The sequence below is a fragment of the Hyaena hyaena genome, unplaced genomic scaffold (assembly GCF_003009895.1).
Source record: "Hyaena hyaena isolate Hyena2069 unplaced genomic scaffold, ASM300989v1 scaffold_137, whole genome shotgun sequence".
NCBI classification, from domain to species: Eukaryota; Metazoa; Chordata; class Mammalia; order Carnivora; family Hyaenidae; genus Hyaena; species Hyaena hyaena.
In genome coordinates, this window is record NW_024080769.1 from 1111432 (window position 1) to 1127807 (window position 16376).

The 16376-nt window shown below is 52.5% G+C and overlaps 1 protein-coding gene across 2 annotated transcripts in view; it reads left to right on the plus strand.

Annotated features, from left to right (window-relative positions):
• The first annotated feature begins 13974 nt into the window (after window positions 1-13974).
• PSTPIP1 (proline-serine-threonine phosphatase interacting protein 1) overlaps window positions 13975-16376 on the plus strand; it is a 46065-nt gene continuing 43663 nt past the window's right edge. For both annotated transcript variants that reach the window (XM_039238225.1, XM_039238226.1), the window contains exon 1: window positions 13975-14433. In XM_039238225.1, coding sequence (XP_039094156.1) covers window positions 14398-14433 — 36 coding nt within the window. In that variant the 5' untranslated portion in view covers window positions 13975-14397. The remainder of the gene's footprint in view (window positions 14434-16376) is intronic.

Here is a 16376-nt window from a genome sequence, read left to right on the forward strand (position 1 = left end):
TTAGAGGGCGCTGTTTCTCCAACATCTGAGGGTCTGAGCCATAACCAAGGGCTGCTCCCAAGGGGGAGCGTGGTGGGGCCTCTGGGGATGGCAAAGACTGCTCAGATAAAGCCTTGGGGAGAATCAAGGGAAACTGGCGGGTGGCAGAATCCAAACCAACATAAGTTCTTTGGGGTATAGCTTGGTTCTGTTCCACCTTGCTCCAACAGAACCATCTTTCCCCATTGTTTCAGGAGCTCCTCCTATTCATCCAGACCCTTCCAAAGGTGATCAAGATAGGCTGAGCCCTCCCCTCACCACTACCTAGTCCTGCAGTTCCATTTCTTGTCCTCTCCTCCCTAACAGGAGAGCAGTAACCTTCCCGGGTAGGGTCCTTGGATGCCTTATCTCAGGAAGACCCAAGCAACAACTTCTGTGTATAACAGACACTACCACACAGTAAACAGTGGAGGGGAGATACTTTTCTTTGCCTTCTGGGCCCTTATCTTATGGGCATGAATGCAGGTTAAGGACACCCACGCTGGGGCAAGGCCACTGAGATTGGGGGTGGGGGTGTCAGAGTGGAGAGGTGAGTAGGAGCCCATGGGGTGGAGTGCCCTCTGCCACAGCCCAGGGTAGGGGTGGGGGGCAGACCCTGTAAGTTATGGCTGCTCTCTAGAGCAAGGGCAGTCACTGTGAGGGTAACATTTACTCATTGATTCCACAACAATTCTTTAAGTATCTCTTATGTGTCAGGGCAGTGTACAAGTAAAATACATAGTTATGAATTGCAATAAGAACAATGAGAAACTTGGGAGGGTGCTGAGATCGAGAAAAAGGGGGGTTGGTGGAGAGTTATCAGATATGGCGATCCGGAAAAGAGACACCGACGTTTGTCTCCTATGGCTGAAGCAGTGAGTTATGGGACATCCCCCCTGGCCTAGCCTCCCTTTCCCTCCTCTTGTACCGCATTCTCAGTTCCCTCCCTTACTCTTGATCCGCAAGGGCTCCTGGAGTGGACACGTGACACAGATCTGGCCAATCAGGAAACCTCATCCCACCCTGGCCACAGTTATTGGTTCAGAGATGGGCACATGACCCAAATATGGCAAAGGAGAGTTACGCGGGAAACTCCGGCTGGAGCCTTGGACAAGAAGTGTATCCCTTTTTGTCTGAGGATGCTAAACGAGGATGTCAGCCTTGAACAGCCAGGGGCAGCCACATGGAAAGAGCGTGAGTGAGAATAGAAAGCACTCCCAGGAAAGTAGAGCTGAGAAATGGAGAGGGAGAGAAAGGAAATGGGAGAGGGGGAGGAGGTCTATTGATCAAGCTCTAAGGCCATTTTTGATTCTCTGAATCTGCAGGAAGGGAAAGGAAGGGATAAATCAGCTTTCCCCCAAACTCTCCTTGGAATCATTCTCCTTCACCAGTCTCCTCTCTGCCCCAAACTCTATGTAAAGCTGGAGGTTGGCGATGGGCAACAGTGCAGGGCCTATGTGGAGCCCCCTCTTGGCAGATTCTGTCAATGAAGGCAGTCTCCTAAAGTCTGTTTTCCTTCTCACCTTTGGGCATCAGCCCAAACCCTCAGATAACAGACAAGCTCCATTTAACATCCTGTTACATGAGTTTTGTTGGCCTCTTTGTACAGATGACACCCAGGGAAGTTAAGTAACTTGCCAAGAACTGGCAGTTGGTCAGGGACAGAGCTGAATTCACACCCAGGTTTATCTTACTTCAGTCTCCCTCCCTGTTTCTACTACAGCAGCCTAGGGGTGGTGTGGTCCAGCAGGCAGCGCTAACGAGCTGGGGGCAGGGGCACATATGGAGTCAGGTGGCTTCTAGCATCAGGGCCATGAGCAGCTTGGCCTGGCATTCAGGGCCCTAAATCCAGCTCTGTCAAGCTGAGGCAGGGCAGTCCCACATCCAGAGGAAGTGGCATTTATGGGGTCTGGAAGGTGCAGCTCAGGGTCTAGGGTTACCACCATGGGCTGAGTGCCCACTGTGTGCCAGGCACCAAGTCAGGCACATCACTGTGTTGCTGTGTTTCATCCAGGTAGGAAACGGACTAGCAGCAGAGCTGAGGAGACCTGCTGCTGGATGCCTTCTGAGCCTCCTTTCGTGGGTCAGGTCTGACCCTCAGGACGGGGTGAGGCTGAGGCTGGCCAGCAGGGTGCCCCAGCTGTTGGGAGCAGAGTCAGGAGCCAAGCCCATGCACTCTTCACCCATGCCCATCCTTCCCTTTCCCTCTGTGCCAGCCTGGCCCTGGCCCCGCCTCTTCATGCCCTTCTAGGACCCTCAGCTGCTTCTCTTCCTCCAGCCTTACCTCTCACACCTATCTACCAGAGCGGCCATTGTTTTCCTGATTATTCTCTTCGCAGCCAAACTAACGGTCTGAAAACACATATTATAACTGCAACTTTTATCTACAAAGGATCTTTGGAACTTCCTGGCCTGGTGTTTAAAGTGGTTCAAGAATGTGGTCCTACTGAATCTTTTAGCTTTATTTCTTCTTCCTTTGATATGTGTATCCCGTCCGTGTGTCAGGCCATGTGTGCTCATTCCTGGTGCCACACCTCAGGCTCCTGTCCATCCTGCTCTCCTCTCTCCATCTAGTGGATAAAACAGGTCCTCATTCGGGCAGCCTCTCATTCAGCAGGTATTTCAGGCACCTCACTGTGTGCCCGCTGCTCTGACACCTCAGCCTTGTATTGTGATCTCGAACCCACCTAATAACCTCCCGTGTGAGGCCTTATCCCGCTTCTCCTGCTCGGTGCAGCTGTAAACCTTCACAAGCAGAGGCTTTCTCTTGCCCGTTTCACAGCCTTGCCGTGTCCTGCCTGTGGCAGGGATTGATAAGTGATAAATGTGTGTCACATAAACAGGACAAAAGCGAGCTCTGATTGGAAAGCACGAAGGGCGCCTGGGTGGCTCAGTTGGTTAAGTGTCCGACTTGGGCTCCGGTCATGATCTCACAGTTCATGGGTTCGAGCCCCGCATCGGGCTCTGTGCTGACAGCTAGCTCAGAGCCTGGAGCCTGTCTTCGGATTCTGTATCTCTCTCTCTCTCTGAACCTCCCCTGCTCATGCTATCACTCTCTGATTCTCAAAAATAAATAAAAAACAAAAAAATTTAAAAGAAAAAGCAAAAAAGGAAAGCATGAGACACTGGTTTGAGAGTCTAGAGCTTAATCCCAGCTCTGCCAGTTACTCGCTGTGTGGCTGTGGAGGGCTACTGTCTTTCCCTGGGCCTTCAGATCTCCAGCTGTAAAATGGGACTACTGTCCTTGTCCTGGCCACTTTATTGGGTTAAGGTGGGGTAAGGTGGTGGGTGGGCGGAGATTGTGTGCAGGTTAGGGTTTCCCCTGTGCAGTCAGGATGTATGTTGGGGGTGGAGGGAGATGACTGTTTCTCGGAGCTCTAAGAGCCGTAAGAACTGAGCTGAGCAAAGCTGGCCTAAGACCCCTTCCACCCCCTCAGGTGCCAGCCCTGGGAGAGTAAGGCAGGGGAAATGGCCAGCAAGCTGCCACACAGCTGTCTATCTGAGTTGTGGGTGAGGTGCTCCTTTGCCCCTGGGGTTTCTCCCAATGTCTGGGAAGGAGCAGGAGCTCTTCCCCAGACGGAGGCTGCCTGCAAGGGGTTCATAGAGATAGCCTCACTTGGATGATTTGCAATCCTAAATCCCCAAGGCTCCAGGCTGCCCCCAGGGACTCAGGGTGGGGTTGGGGTTGAATCCAGAGTATTCTATCCTCACAGGTTGTCTGTGATGGTGGGGAGGGACAGCTGAGCCCTCTGAGTCAGCACCTCACTGTCCAGAGGGAAGCTGAGGGCTCATACAGGAGGAGGGACTTGCCCAAGGTCACTTTTACGGTCATGGTATGGGTTTTGCAGATAGAGAAGTCTGAATCCCATCTCTGCCACTTACTATGAGCGGGAGCAAGTTACAGCCAGGTCTTAGTTTCTGTAAATGTTAAGAGGGACTTGCAAGTCTAACATTTTAGAGCTGTGAGCACTCGAGGGAATGATGCATGTAAGGTGCCCGTTCTGGACAGCAGCTTAGGCACCAGCTCCCTCCTCCTGGCCCAGGGTGATGGGGACACTCTCTCTTCCCTATCCTGGACTGCTCTGGGGGAAACAGCTGTCTTCTTCCTCAGGTGACAAAGCTGCCAAAGGCATTAGGAGAGAATCGGTTTGGCTGTGGGCTCAGGGGCAGAAGGTGACAAATCTAAAATCCTGCCAGTCAGAAGACTGATCCCAAGGAGGTGAGTGGCCTGGGACCTGGGCCAACATTCCCGCCCCTCCTGTTCCTTCATTTGCTTACTCGTTCCGCAGGGATAGAGCATCCACTCAGAAAGGGACTCTGTCCTGGCTGCTGCTCAGGCAGGACTAAAGGGGTGCCCAGGGGGCTCAGTCAGTTAAGTGTGTGACTCTTGGTTTTGGCTCAGGTCATGATTTCACAGTCCATGGGTTCAAGCCCCACATTGGGCTCTGCACTGGCAGCTCGGAATTCTCTCTCTGCCTCCCTCTCTCTCTCTGCCTCTTTCTCTCTCTCAAAATAAATAAATATACTAAACAAAATCGTACTGGACTAAGACCCAGTTGCCCACCTGAGATGCCCACAGCCCTGTGGGGAGAGGCAAAGCAGGGAGACACCATCAGAGTGGAAACTGCTGTTGGGGCTGTGTCCCCGCCAGGCGGGGTCACCGAGGAAGTGGAGCTGCTGAAGACTTGCACTTCCTTTTTTTCTTATTTTAATTGCATGGCATGTTTTCACGGTTGAGACCAAGCTGTGCACATAATTTTAAAACCTGCTGTTTTTATTGGCCTTATGTCATAAACATTTCCCCCATGTTGTTATTAAACTTTTATAAATATTTTCAATGGCTGCAGTGTATTTTCAGTAGAGCAATGCCATAATGTTAGTAGGCTTGGACATTCAGGTTGTTTTCAGGGAGTTTTCCCCCCTATAATAAATAATACTGTTATGAACATCTTTGTGTACAAATTGTTTCCTATGTTTCTTGGTATTTTCTTGGGGTAGATTTCTAGTCACAGGATTTCCGACAGTATATCAACATGTTAAAATCCCTCAACGATCCTTGATATTTACCACCGAATGACTTTCTGAAATGGTTTTCCTAGTGTGCCCTGCAGTGGTGGTGACTTTGTCAGTCCTTGGGTCTGTATGGAGATATACAGGGTTATAAGAGAAAGATAGGGTGGGGTGGGGTTTGAGTCAAACAGACGTGGGGGTCTCATAGCCCTGGCCATATCAGTTCTCCCTCCTAAGGACAGTATGACAGGAGTGATAGTACTGTCCTTGAGCAGTTTTGTGATGTGAATATAAAGCATAGAACTCAGTGCCCGGCACACAGTAGGAACATACTAATTGTATACTGCTACAGTGTGATGCTTCCTGATTGAGACTGGAGTGAATTCATGCCCCCTGATGCTGCCAGATGAGGCCTTGGCACCAGTCTCCACCACCCCAAGCATATGTGTCCTTACATTGAATAAGCCAAGACCCCCAGGCACCCTGCAGACAGCAGGACAGAAGGCCAAGGCCAAGGCCAGAGAAAGTGAAAAAAGAGGTCTGAGGGCAGAACAGAGGGAGGAAGTGATCTCCTGGCTGATTGAGAAGGTGATCTGGGAAGGAAAAGGAAGCGGTGGGGTTGAGGGACAGGGCTTGAGGGGCCCACAGGAAAAGTCAAGAATGGGCTGAGGCCCGAAAGGAGGGGTTGGTTTAATACCAGGACAGAAGATGAATCCAGGTACCAGGTCAGGAGAGGCTGGCCCAAGGGCAGACATGGGCATCAAGGGGCTCTGACAGGCTGCCCAGCACCTCTATGATGATGGCTCACTGTGTGACCCTAGACAAGACCCTCGCCCTTGCCAGGCACTGGTTCTCTCTGTAGCCGAGGAAGGTTATGAAGGAACTGACGGCTGGAGACTGTCTGCCAACTACTCTCCCTGCATCTGGGCAGCAGGTCCTTCCTTGAAGGGGAATCTGGGTAGTGCCTCTTCATGCGTATCACACCTTGGTCAATGAACCACCTGCTCAACTGTACGTGGCAGTCCTGTGGAAGAGAAATTTTAGAGGCAACAAACCTGTGACTTGTTCAGATGCTTAAAAAGATTAGAGGGGGAAAAGAAAATCAAACAAGAAATCATCATTTTTCTACCAAGGGAGTCCCTGTCAGGGGAGTCAGATCCTCTGAGCACACTGGTTCCTGATTTTCTGGCCTGGCAGTTTTGAAATGTCCGGCTTGTCATTATCTGACCACTTCCCTCTCCTCCCCCTGTGCTTGCTCCTGGGTCTGGTAATATGCTTTCTGAGGGGAGAGGGTGTCAGATTATTCTTCAGCTAAACATCATCTCTCTCCTTTTCCCATTTCTGTGTGATCTGGCCCCGAGGTATTAATGTCAGGAAGGAAAGACTCAATCCTAGAAAGAGACATGATTTGAGCCTTGAGTCTTCGAGGGAAAGGAGGAGACTCTCTGGCTCCAAGGCCTTCCGTAGCCCTTTAGCATCCTTAGCTTGAAGTCCCAAACCTTCAGCCCAGCATGTAATGCCCTTAAGGGCTTTTCAGCTTTTCAGATGAGGAAACCGAGTCTTGGCAAGGTGAGGCCAGAACAAGTTGCAAACTCTGCCGTTCTGACTCCAAGTCTAAGGCTCACTGCCCCCCTCCCTGGATGTGCCGGCGACTTTCCTGCCTCCGCACCTTGGCACGTGCCATTCCCTTTGCCTGAATCCACGGTCCCCCTCCTCCTGTGTGAACTTCATGAATGTCCCGCTGGCCAAGTGAAGTCAAGGTCTCCCACCCCTGAATCCCAGGCTCTCAGAGACAGGTTAACACCAGCTAGGCCAGAATCAAGCTTGGCCTTACTGTGAAAGAGTCATTTTCTGACTAAATTAAGATCAACCCAACTGACGAGAGGATGCTGAGAAGCTGTTTTAAAGCTCTTCATGTGAGTCAGCTGCACACTAGAAAACACAACCCAGCTGGAAAGGATGAGGGCAGGGCAAAGGGGTGGAGTGGGTGGGAGGTGGTTACATCCTGCCTTCTCTGTTAGAGTCAGGTCAGTCTTCTTTCCTGCTGGGCCTCAGTCTCCCCATCTGTGAAATGAAGCAGTAAGGCAGTAGCAGGAGTTCTGATCCAAAGGTGTATGTCTGACTCACTTACAAAACCTACCAACTTTGCAGATTCCCTGGCCCCCCCCACCCCATCAGTAGGTCTAAGTTGGAGGCTGGCCTTATGCTGTTTCATGAAGTCCCACAGAGCTTCCGGTAGGCACTCCTCCCGCTCTTCGCGAACCTCCAGATGGTCTTTGCAGGCCTCTGTCCTCTGACCAGTGAGCTGGTGGTGGTGATTCTTGGTCCTTACTCTGCAGGCTGCCCACTGGCCACTTTGCACCTCGTTGATGTCTGTCAAGGATCCTGAGCAGCACCCCAGCTTCCGAAAACTGACAGTGCTTGGAAACTCAGAGTCATACTTTTGTGGCTTCAAATTAGTAAATCTGAAAGCTCCTTGTTGTCTCAGACGAGCTGTCTGAGTGGGAAGAAGACTTAACTATTATTTGCAACTGCTTTCCTGGTGCAAACTGAAAAACAATCTGTATCACGTCCTGGGGGCTTGAGGGCCACGCCCTCAGGAACCATCAAAGGTCTGAGAGAAGGATAGCTCCAGGTTCAGGCAAAGGATCTGGGAGTCCCACCCCCACCCAGCCCCAGGTCTCTGCACTTCCTCCTTAGCTGGGGACTTCCTTTCTTTCCCCTCCCACCAGGCTTTTGCCCCAGACCCTGGCCCAGCCTCTCACCTCCAGCCCCACACTCTAGGAAGGAAAAATCCTGCTTAGGTTGGGACTCTGATAATTAACCAAACTCCCTGAGCCTCAGTTTCTTTATCTGCTGGATTAAGTCAGATCTAAGGTACATAAAGGGCATAACGCAGGCCTAATGCAGAGAGACCTCCCAACAGGCTTTGGTGGTTTTTCTAGAATCCCCTTCCTGCCTGGTCTCCCCTGTGAGTACCTTCTCCTGAACCAGGCCCCAGATCCCCTCTCTCTCACTGCCACGCTGCTGCTCTGCCACTCAGCACATTTCCCCACCTGGGTTGCCTCCCTGACCAGATTAGCAGGAGCCATGTCTTGCTTTCATGTCCCCAGAAGGAAAGTCAGTAAATACTGATGGGTGTGAAGAGCCAAAAATTAAGTCCTCCATTAAGAGAAACCTTGGGCTGCACATAGCCCCAGTCCCAGTTCCAGGAAAAGCCTCAGATTGTTCAAGGCTAAAGCCATCCTCGGACCGCCCTCAGATCAGCTAATCAAAAAACATTCCTATGGTCTGAGTCAAGGCTGGGAACTGCAGACACAAACTAGCCAATTTCTCACCGCTTGACTGAACCCCACGAAGGCCCTTTGAACTCACCTCATAATTGGTCATTTTCAAAGGATTCTCAAAAGTCATGATTGGGTCCCACCAAAAATAATGAACACCTCACAGATACTGAATGGTCAAAGCTGTTACCAGGGGTGCTGTACAATTGTAATTGGTGCTTATGTGATGATGCTACATGTACTGTAACACCCCCATCCCTTACTCCTTAAAAACCCTATTCGCTATTGTTCTTCGCTTCACCTTGCTGCCATGACACCAGTAGGCTGGTGAGCCCCTGCTCAAGCTTGTAATAAAGACCCTTTTGTATTTGCATCGGTGCCGGCTCCTTGGAGGTCCGGGCACAACAGGTGGACTACAGTGGGGTTTATCTCATTCCAGGGCAAGCTAGGTGGGGTTGAGAGTGGGAGTCCCAGCCTAGGGGCCATGGCAGCGCATGACAGTGGTCACGTACAGAAACATTCCAGTTCAGCCCCTGGGTACCTGAGAGCCATGGCCAACGTTATGGCAGTGCACTCTGCTCCTCCAGGAAGGAGATACATATGTTGCTTGGCCTGCCTAGAGAATGGCAGATGCTATCAAGACAGCATGTCAGCAATGAAAGGAACAAAATAAATGCCCCTTGGACCACAAGCAATGCCATTTCCAAGTGAAATTTATGGTAAAGGCCTCCTGGCTTCCAGATGTCACCAAGCAGCTTTGAGACCCTCCTTCTTTATAGCCCTTCCCCTCTCCAGGAGGCTCCAAGCCCTTGCTGCAGACTCTTCCCGTATGAGAGGAGGTTGAAAGGTAGCCTGGGGCCAGATCACACAGGGCCTGTAAGCTATGTGAGAGCACTGACATTCTGTCCTAGGAAGAATGGGAAATCATCGCAGGGTGACAAAGGGAAGGTACATGATCAAATTTGGGTGTGAAAATAGCATTCTGCTGTGTGGGGAACAGACAGTAGTGAACAGATTTGGCTTCAGGGATGAGCGACTAGTGTGTTGTGCAGGGCACTGTTGCTTAGAAAGACCCTGCACTTGGGACTTAACACTCTGCAGTCGCCGTCTTGAAATTCTTAACAATATTATCTTTGAATTTGTGTTTTGTAAGTGAAGTCTGAGGCGCAGAAGGCTGTGGAGCCTTGCTTGGCTCATATGTGGTCCTGACTCCCGCTGCCTTCCCCGCACAGGTTCCCAGCTCCCTCCTCCCCCTTCCTGGCTAGCAGCCGCTTTTGTCCCCCGCAGGGATCTAGGTGCAGGTGTGGGGAGGCTCCAGAGGTTGCTGGTGGCACCTCAGGACGAGGCATGTGGGTGACTATCACCACCCTAGGTGGACAGCACCACGGCACCCTGAGCAGGTGGCTCGGGGGTGAGTCTCCCATTCCTGATGCAAGTGAAGAGTATGTCTTGGCAAGGTGAGGCCAGAACAAGTTGCAAACTCTGCTGTTCTGACTCTAAGTCTAGGGCTCACTGCCCTACTCCCTGGATGTGCCGGCGACTTTCCTCCCTCCACACCTTGGCACGTGCCATTCCCTTTGCCTGCATCCACGGTCCCCTCCTCCTGTGTGAACTTCATGAATGTCCGCCGGCCAAGTGAAGTCAAGGTCTCCTGTAATACATTTTGGGATTGCTATCTACTGAGGAAAGGGAGACGACTGGCTTGACATCCTTGTCCCCAACCAGGGAATACAGTCCCATGGTTGGCCGGAAAGGAAGCCCAACAGCTGATGGGGTTTGCGCAGAAGCACATTAAATAGCCAATAAAGCACCACAACAGTGAGAGTGAGAGAACACTGCAAAGGGAGAAACTTTATACTTTAGTACTTTTAATGGCAATTTTTGTCTTTGTCTTTTTAGTAAGAGGCCTTACGTTTTCATTTTGCATTGACCCTGCAAAGGATGTAGAAAGCGATCGATGAGATACAGCATGTAAAATACACGCAGGCCTATAGGTACTGCTATTCCCTTAATGGTGGCTGGTAATATTGATCTTGTTGTTTACTTGGCTTGAAAGGATAAATGAAGTGGCTTCGGGAGCTGAGCCTTGACCAGTGGCTGGCCATGGCGATCGATGTTGTAACTGGAGTTTGCGCTTTATTCTCAATCCTTAGGTCTACTACAACTTGAATTCTTCAAGCAGATGTGTTCAAATATCATGCAAAACAGGATGGGGCTCTGCCTGTGCAGGGGGACTCCCCCTTAAAAGAGGAGCCATAGCCCAGCCTGAGGCCTAGCCATCCAGACCTCAAGGCAAGATGAGTTTTTGAAGCAGCTGGAACTGTCATTAAAAAGCTGTGATTGTTGGGACTGGATTCACTTCTCTAGGGGGCTGGGGACTGAGGAGGCCCAAAGTTCTCTTTTGTGAGGGGCACTCAGATGTCTCTGTTTTGCTTCTCCACCTGGATGGCCCGCTGTCCATCTCCCCCATCCCTGCTGCCCTGCCCAGGCCTCCTCTCTCTCTATCTCTCTCTCTCTCTGGGGTATAACAAAAGCCTCTTCTGGTTTCACCCACCTCTACCGCTACCCCAAGTCACTTCTCATCAGGAGAGATCTTCTGGAACCTGTATATGGGCCCCTCCGGGCAGAGACCAGGTCTGCCTCCTCTCTGGGCCCCAGTTCTGGCAAGTCCTGGCAGGGTTGGTGCCCAGCAGTGTTTGCGGGCCGGGGTGAGAGAAGGCTGTGGTGGTAACACTGGTTGGCCCCCAACATCCATGACACCCCAAGGAATCCCCTCCCCAGAGGTGAGGTGTGAGCTGTGGCTCACTTCTGGCCACAAGATGATAAGGGGAGGTCTCTCAGGAGGATGAGGATACAGAGGACTTTGAGGAAAATGAGATGCAAAAACTGGATGTGGCATTTGTAGGCCAGAGCTGCTGCAACCCACGGGGGAAGGTAGAAAATGGGGGAGAACCACAGAGAAACTGAGCTGAGGCCCTAACGTACCCCCCCTGGAGGCACGCTGCCTCCAGACCCCTCGTGTGGGAGATAACACACTTCTTCCATAATAAACCCTTTGGTTTTATGTTTCTTCCAGCCAGGACATCCTTGATGGATGCAAATAACACAGTGAAGACTGGCGCTGGATTCTGACCCAATAGCGCCACCAGCCCCAGTAGCCTCTTGAGGCTCAGTATTTCCAGCTCTGGATTGCAGTGAAAGGGTCTGGAGGCAGAAGTAGAGAAAGGAAGGCTGAAACCCATTGTTAAGAGAGGGCTTGGGGCACCTGGGTGGCTTAGTCGGTTAAGTGTCCAACTTCGGCTCATTGGTTTGTGACTTTGAGCCCCACATCAGGCTCTGTGCCGACAGCTCAGAGTCTGTAGCCTGCTTCAGATTCTGTGTCTCCTTCTTTCTCTGCCCCTCCCTGTTCATGCTCTGTTTCTGTCTGTCTGTCTCTCTCTCTCTCTCAGAAATAAACATTAAAATAAATTTTAAAAATTAAATTAAATTAAAAAAAGAGAGAAGGCAATTGGTACAAGATACCATGGAGGTCAAGAGCATGGGCTTTGGCATCAGACAGACCTGAGTCCGCAGCCCAGCACTCTGTTCACTGGCTGTGAGACTTTGGGTGAGTCACATAAACTCGAATCCCTAGTTTGTTCCACTGGGATGTGGAGGCGATGAGACAGAGCATGCCCCCCACAGGATGGGGTGAGGACTAGGTGAGATGGTGCATGTAAAAAGCTTACTGGTGCCCCCGGTACATGGCAGGTGCTCCGAAGCCAAGTTGGCTGCTCTGGTGGCCCAGCCTCTGGAGGCCGCAAAAGGTGGGGCGGTGTGAGGGGAGGAGGAAGACCTCTTTGCAGTGGAGAACTTTAGGGCCTCTTTTGATGCCTCCTGTTACTTCCTTCCGCAACTGCTCTGGCCCATGACCAGCACTGCAATCTTTCCAAGGCTGCCCTGGCTAGACCAGAGCGGAGGGGATAGGAAGTCCTCATTTGTGGGGTCCTTGAGGTGGGCCTTGGGGGGACTTGCCCAGTTAAGGAAGGTCAAGGAAGGCATGCCAGGAGGAGGGCAGGAGACCAGAGGGAGAAAGTGTAGCTGTAAGAAGGGTACCTCTGGGGAGAGAGGAAAGGCCTGTTAGGAGCAGAAATTTGTTGAGAGTGATGGAAGGAACCCCTGGAGATGCAGGGCAAGGAGCCTGGCTGTGAAGTTTTCTGCCAACGGTAACCTTCTGTTACCAGAGGGTTTCTAGTCTGCCTCCAGAACTTAGAGGCATCACCCCAATTGGTAGATTGAAAAACTGAGGCCAGGAAGGCTGAGTCAGTGCTATCAGAGGTGGTGCTATCAGATCCCGATAGGATAAGATGCAGCCGCAGCATTCAAAGTTCAAGGTGATATTTACACCATTAGCTGTCATCAGCTGCAAGCAACAGAAAGCATGGCTTGGTGCCTTCAATGCTGAAGATGTTTAGTGGCTCAGACCTAAGGGTTCTGGGGGTAGGGGACTCCCAGGGGCAGCCCCACTGCTCTGCAATTCTCCCTGAGGTATTCTCTCCTGGGTGGCTATTTCAGAAGCATGGGTGTGCTCCATCTCTAAGTCTGGGCCCACAGACTGGCACTTGGGAGCTTAGCTGTCTTCCACACCAGCTTTCATCTGTCTTATCACCTCAGTCGGTGGTAAAGGAGGCATTGGCGAGGGTGGTGATTTGTAGACAAGGCTGACTCATCCCTTCTTGCCTACCCACCCTGGGCTCAGGCGCCCCTGCCGGCATTTTCTGCTGAGCAGTCAGGCCCTGGCTCCTCAAGGCTGTGTTTGGGGCTATAGCCCAGGGCTCTTTCCAAGGTGGCACCAGACAGCGCCCCCAGCACCTGCCCAACCAAACCGGAAATCCCAGTAACGTCCTCAACACCGTCTCCTTTCCAAAGTTGGGGGATGGGGCGGTGGTGGCAGATAGGGAAACTGAGGCTCAGAGGGTTAGAGGGTCCAGTAAGGTGCCTCAACCACTAAAGGGTAAGTGCCAGACAAAACAAAAACGGGCGCCTCAACCTGGGTTTTCAGACTCCCACACTATGCCTTCGTAATCCTGTCTTTCAGTTCAACCACGTTCCTCAGCCTGAAGACTCCATCTCCTGAGGGGGGCGTCCTGCCCCCGAGAATGTGTAATCTGGAGACTTGGAGGGCAGTGCCCATGAGGCCTCAGGCTGTTCTCCCTTGCTAGTCACCTGGCCACTCCATCTCTGCCTTCCACACCCACCCCCCAGCACTCCACGATCTGCCCCGAGGCCGCGAGCTCCTTGAGCGCAGGCTGTGGGTCCGGGCACTGGGCAGCCAGGGTTTGGTGAGTGAAGGTGACATCCTGGGCCTGGGTAGCCCCTCCAGTATGGTTTGCTGGTGGGGACTGGCGATCTAGCATCTCTGCGCCTGGCTTGGCCATGGGGCCGGGGTGGTGGGCCACAGCCCCGGGGTTCCTGCCCCATCCTTGCCCACACCTTCGGTGGGCATCAGGCTCCCTGTTTATGGGCCCCGAGAATGGCCCGGCGAGGGCTTTGGAAGGGGGCAGGTGGAGGCGGGCAGCAGAGTGGCAGGTGGCAGGCGGGGCCGCAACAGGGAGCATGGCAGCTCCACTTCCTGTGGGTGAGGGCCCCGGGGGGAGGTTGCACAAACCTTCCTGCGCAGGCCCCAGGCTGCCTTCCCGCCTGGCCTGTGCACCAGCCTGCCTCTCCCACCGGCTACTGCCTCCCGGCCGGGGCTGGCATCTCTGCTCTCAGTCCTGCAGCCTGGACTGCGTCTCCATCACCGCAGGGCTGGCGAGGGGCCTGCTGGACACCAGGGCCCGCCCTCCCATCACTGGAAGGGTAGTGCTCCTTCCTCATTTTGCTGCTGATTCTAGCCCCAAACAAAACAGGTTGAGCCCTTTTCCTCCCTCCCGCAGCTCCTCTCTGGCTTGCGGCTGCCTTCTGAGCCGCTGCAGACGGCGCCGGCCCGGGAGGGGGGGTGGCTGGGCCAGCCCTGTCGGGACTGGGACGGTGCGCCTGGCTCCTGGCCCTCGTTCAGCCCTGTCTGTGGCAGGAGAGCAAGCTTTGCCGTGGCAGTCGCCTGAAGATGATGCCCCAGCTTCAGTTCAGAGATGCCTTCTGGGTGAGTGGAGACGGCTGGGGCATGGAACAAGTGGAAGGGGCTCTGGGGGGGCTAGCTTGGCTGACATATCCCCGTGGCAGCCGATGAGGGTGCAGCTCCGGGAGGGAGGCTTGCTCATAAAAGTAGCGGTTGATTCTTGGTCTTCATTATTGTGGAGATGACCTGGGCTTCTGTCCCTTCCGAGTTGGAAGATGAAGGGAGTCCTTGGCCTGGGGTGCTGATTTCTCTGCAAACTTCACCACAGTGAAGTGGGGGAGGGATATCCTCTATACACCCCGGCCTGACTTCTCTGAGAGACGCTCTCCCCACTGCAGGATCTTGTTAGGAGAATCTAGGGGCGCTTGGGTGGCTCAGTTGGTTAAGGGTCTGACTTCGGCTCAGGTCCTGATCTTAGGGATGGTGAGTTTGAGTCCTGCCTCGGGCTCTGTGCTGACAGTGCAGAGCCTGTTTGGGATTCTCTCTCTCTATCCCACCCCTCCCCTACTTATACTCTCTTTCTCTCTCAAAATAAATAAACTTTTAACAAATTAAAAAAAATGTTTTAATGTTTATTTATTTTTGAGAGAGAGAGAGAGAGAGAGAGAGAGAGAGAGAGAAAGGCAGAGCACGAGCAGGGGATGGGGAGAGAAAGGCTCAGAATCCAAAGCAGGCTCCAGGCTGGGAGCTGTTAGCACAGAGCCCAAGGCGGGGCTCAAACTCAAACTGTGAGACCATGACCTGAGCTGAAGTCAGACGCTTAACTGACCGAGCTACCCAGGAGCCCCTAAATTTTTTTTTAAAAAGGAGAATCTAGGGGCGCCTGGGTGGCTCAGTGGTTACGTGTCTGACTTCGACTCAGGTCATGATCTCGGGGTTCATGGGTCCAAGCCCTGCATTGGGCTCTGTGCTGACAGCTTGGAGCCTGGAGCCTTCTTTGGATTCTGTGTCTCTCTCTCTCTTTGACCCTCCCCCGCTCACACTCTGTCTGTCTCTCTCAAAAATAAATAAACTTTTAAGAAAATTTAAAAAGGAGAATCTAATATATGGATAGGAGCTTGAGGAGGCCATGTGAGGTGAAGGAGGGAGGGGTTCATAGGTTTGGGGACCAGACAAACTTTAATTGGGATATTGGCTCTGCTACTTAGAGGCTGGGCAAGCTATCTTATTTCTCTGAGCCTCATTTTCCCCAGCTATACAGTCCAGATAAATATTAATAAGCATCCCAACTGAATGGGAGGATTTAAAAAGGTGATCTAATATAATCAAATGACAGTTCTTTTCTCCTCATACAACCCCTCTTCCTTGCAGACTTTAGGGGTCCTTTGAGGAGGCAGCAGGACTAGGCAATTCCTTACTAGCTTTCTTAAATTCAGTGCAGGCATACTCTGAGTCCTTTCCCCATGAAATGATGGCATCCAATAGGCTCATGAAGGTGAAATGCCTTGGCATGGGCCACACAGCCTGCAAGCCCACTTTGGACCCCAGATCCCCTCAGCTTTTTAGCAGCCCTGCCTCTACCTTTCCTCTGCTTCTCAAGCTCTGGCTGTTCCCAGTGGCTCATGGGAAAAAGCTGAGACCTCTCCAGTTAGAGCTGGGGAATGAGGCTGTCCTGAGGGTGCCTCCCTCCAATCCCGCAGAGGACTCCTTGGCCCTTCACTCAGCCGGCTCAGCCTTAGCCAGCAGCCTGGCCCTCCCTGGGCCCTTTCCTGTGGGGCCTGTGGCCAGGAGGATGAGAGTTACTGAGCCAGGACTTCCTTCCCTTCCAGGCTGTGCTCCGCTTGGGGCCTGTGGCCAGCATGTGAGCGGCCTGCTTCTCACCTGCCCTGATCACACAGTGAGCAGAGGGCCGCTGGGTAGGGTATCTGTTCCTCTCTGGGCCTCTGTTTCCCCATCTCTACACAGAAGAGGTGGGGTCAGGCCAGTGAAGACAATGGGGGCAGACCCAGCTCAGCCCAGCCCAAGCA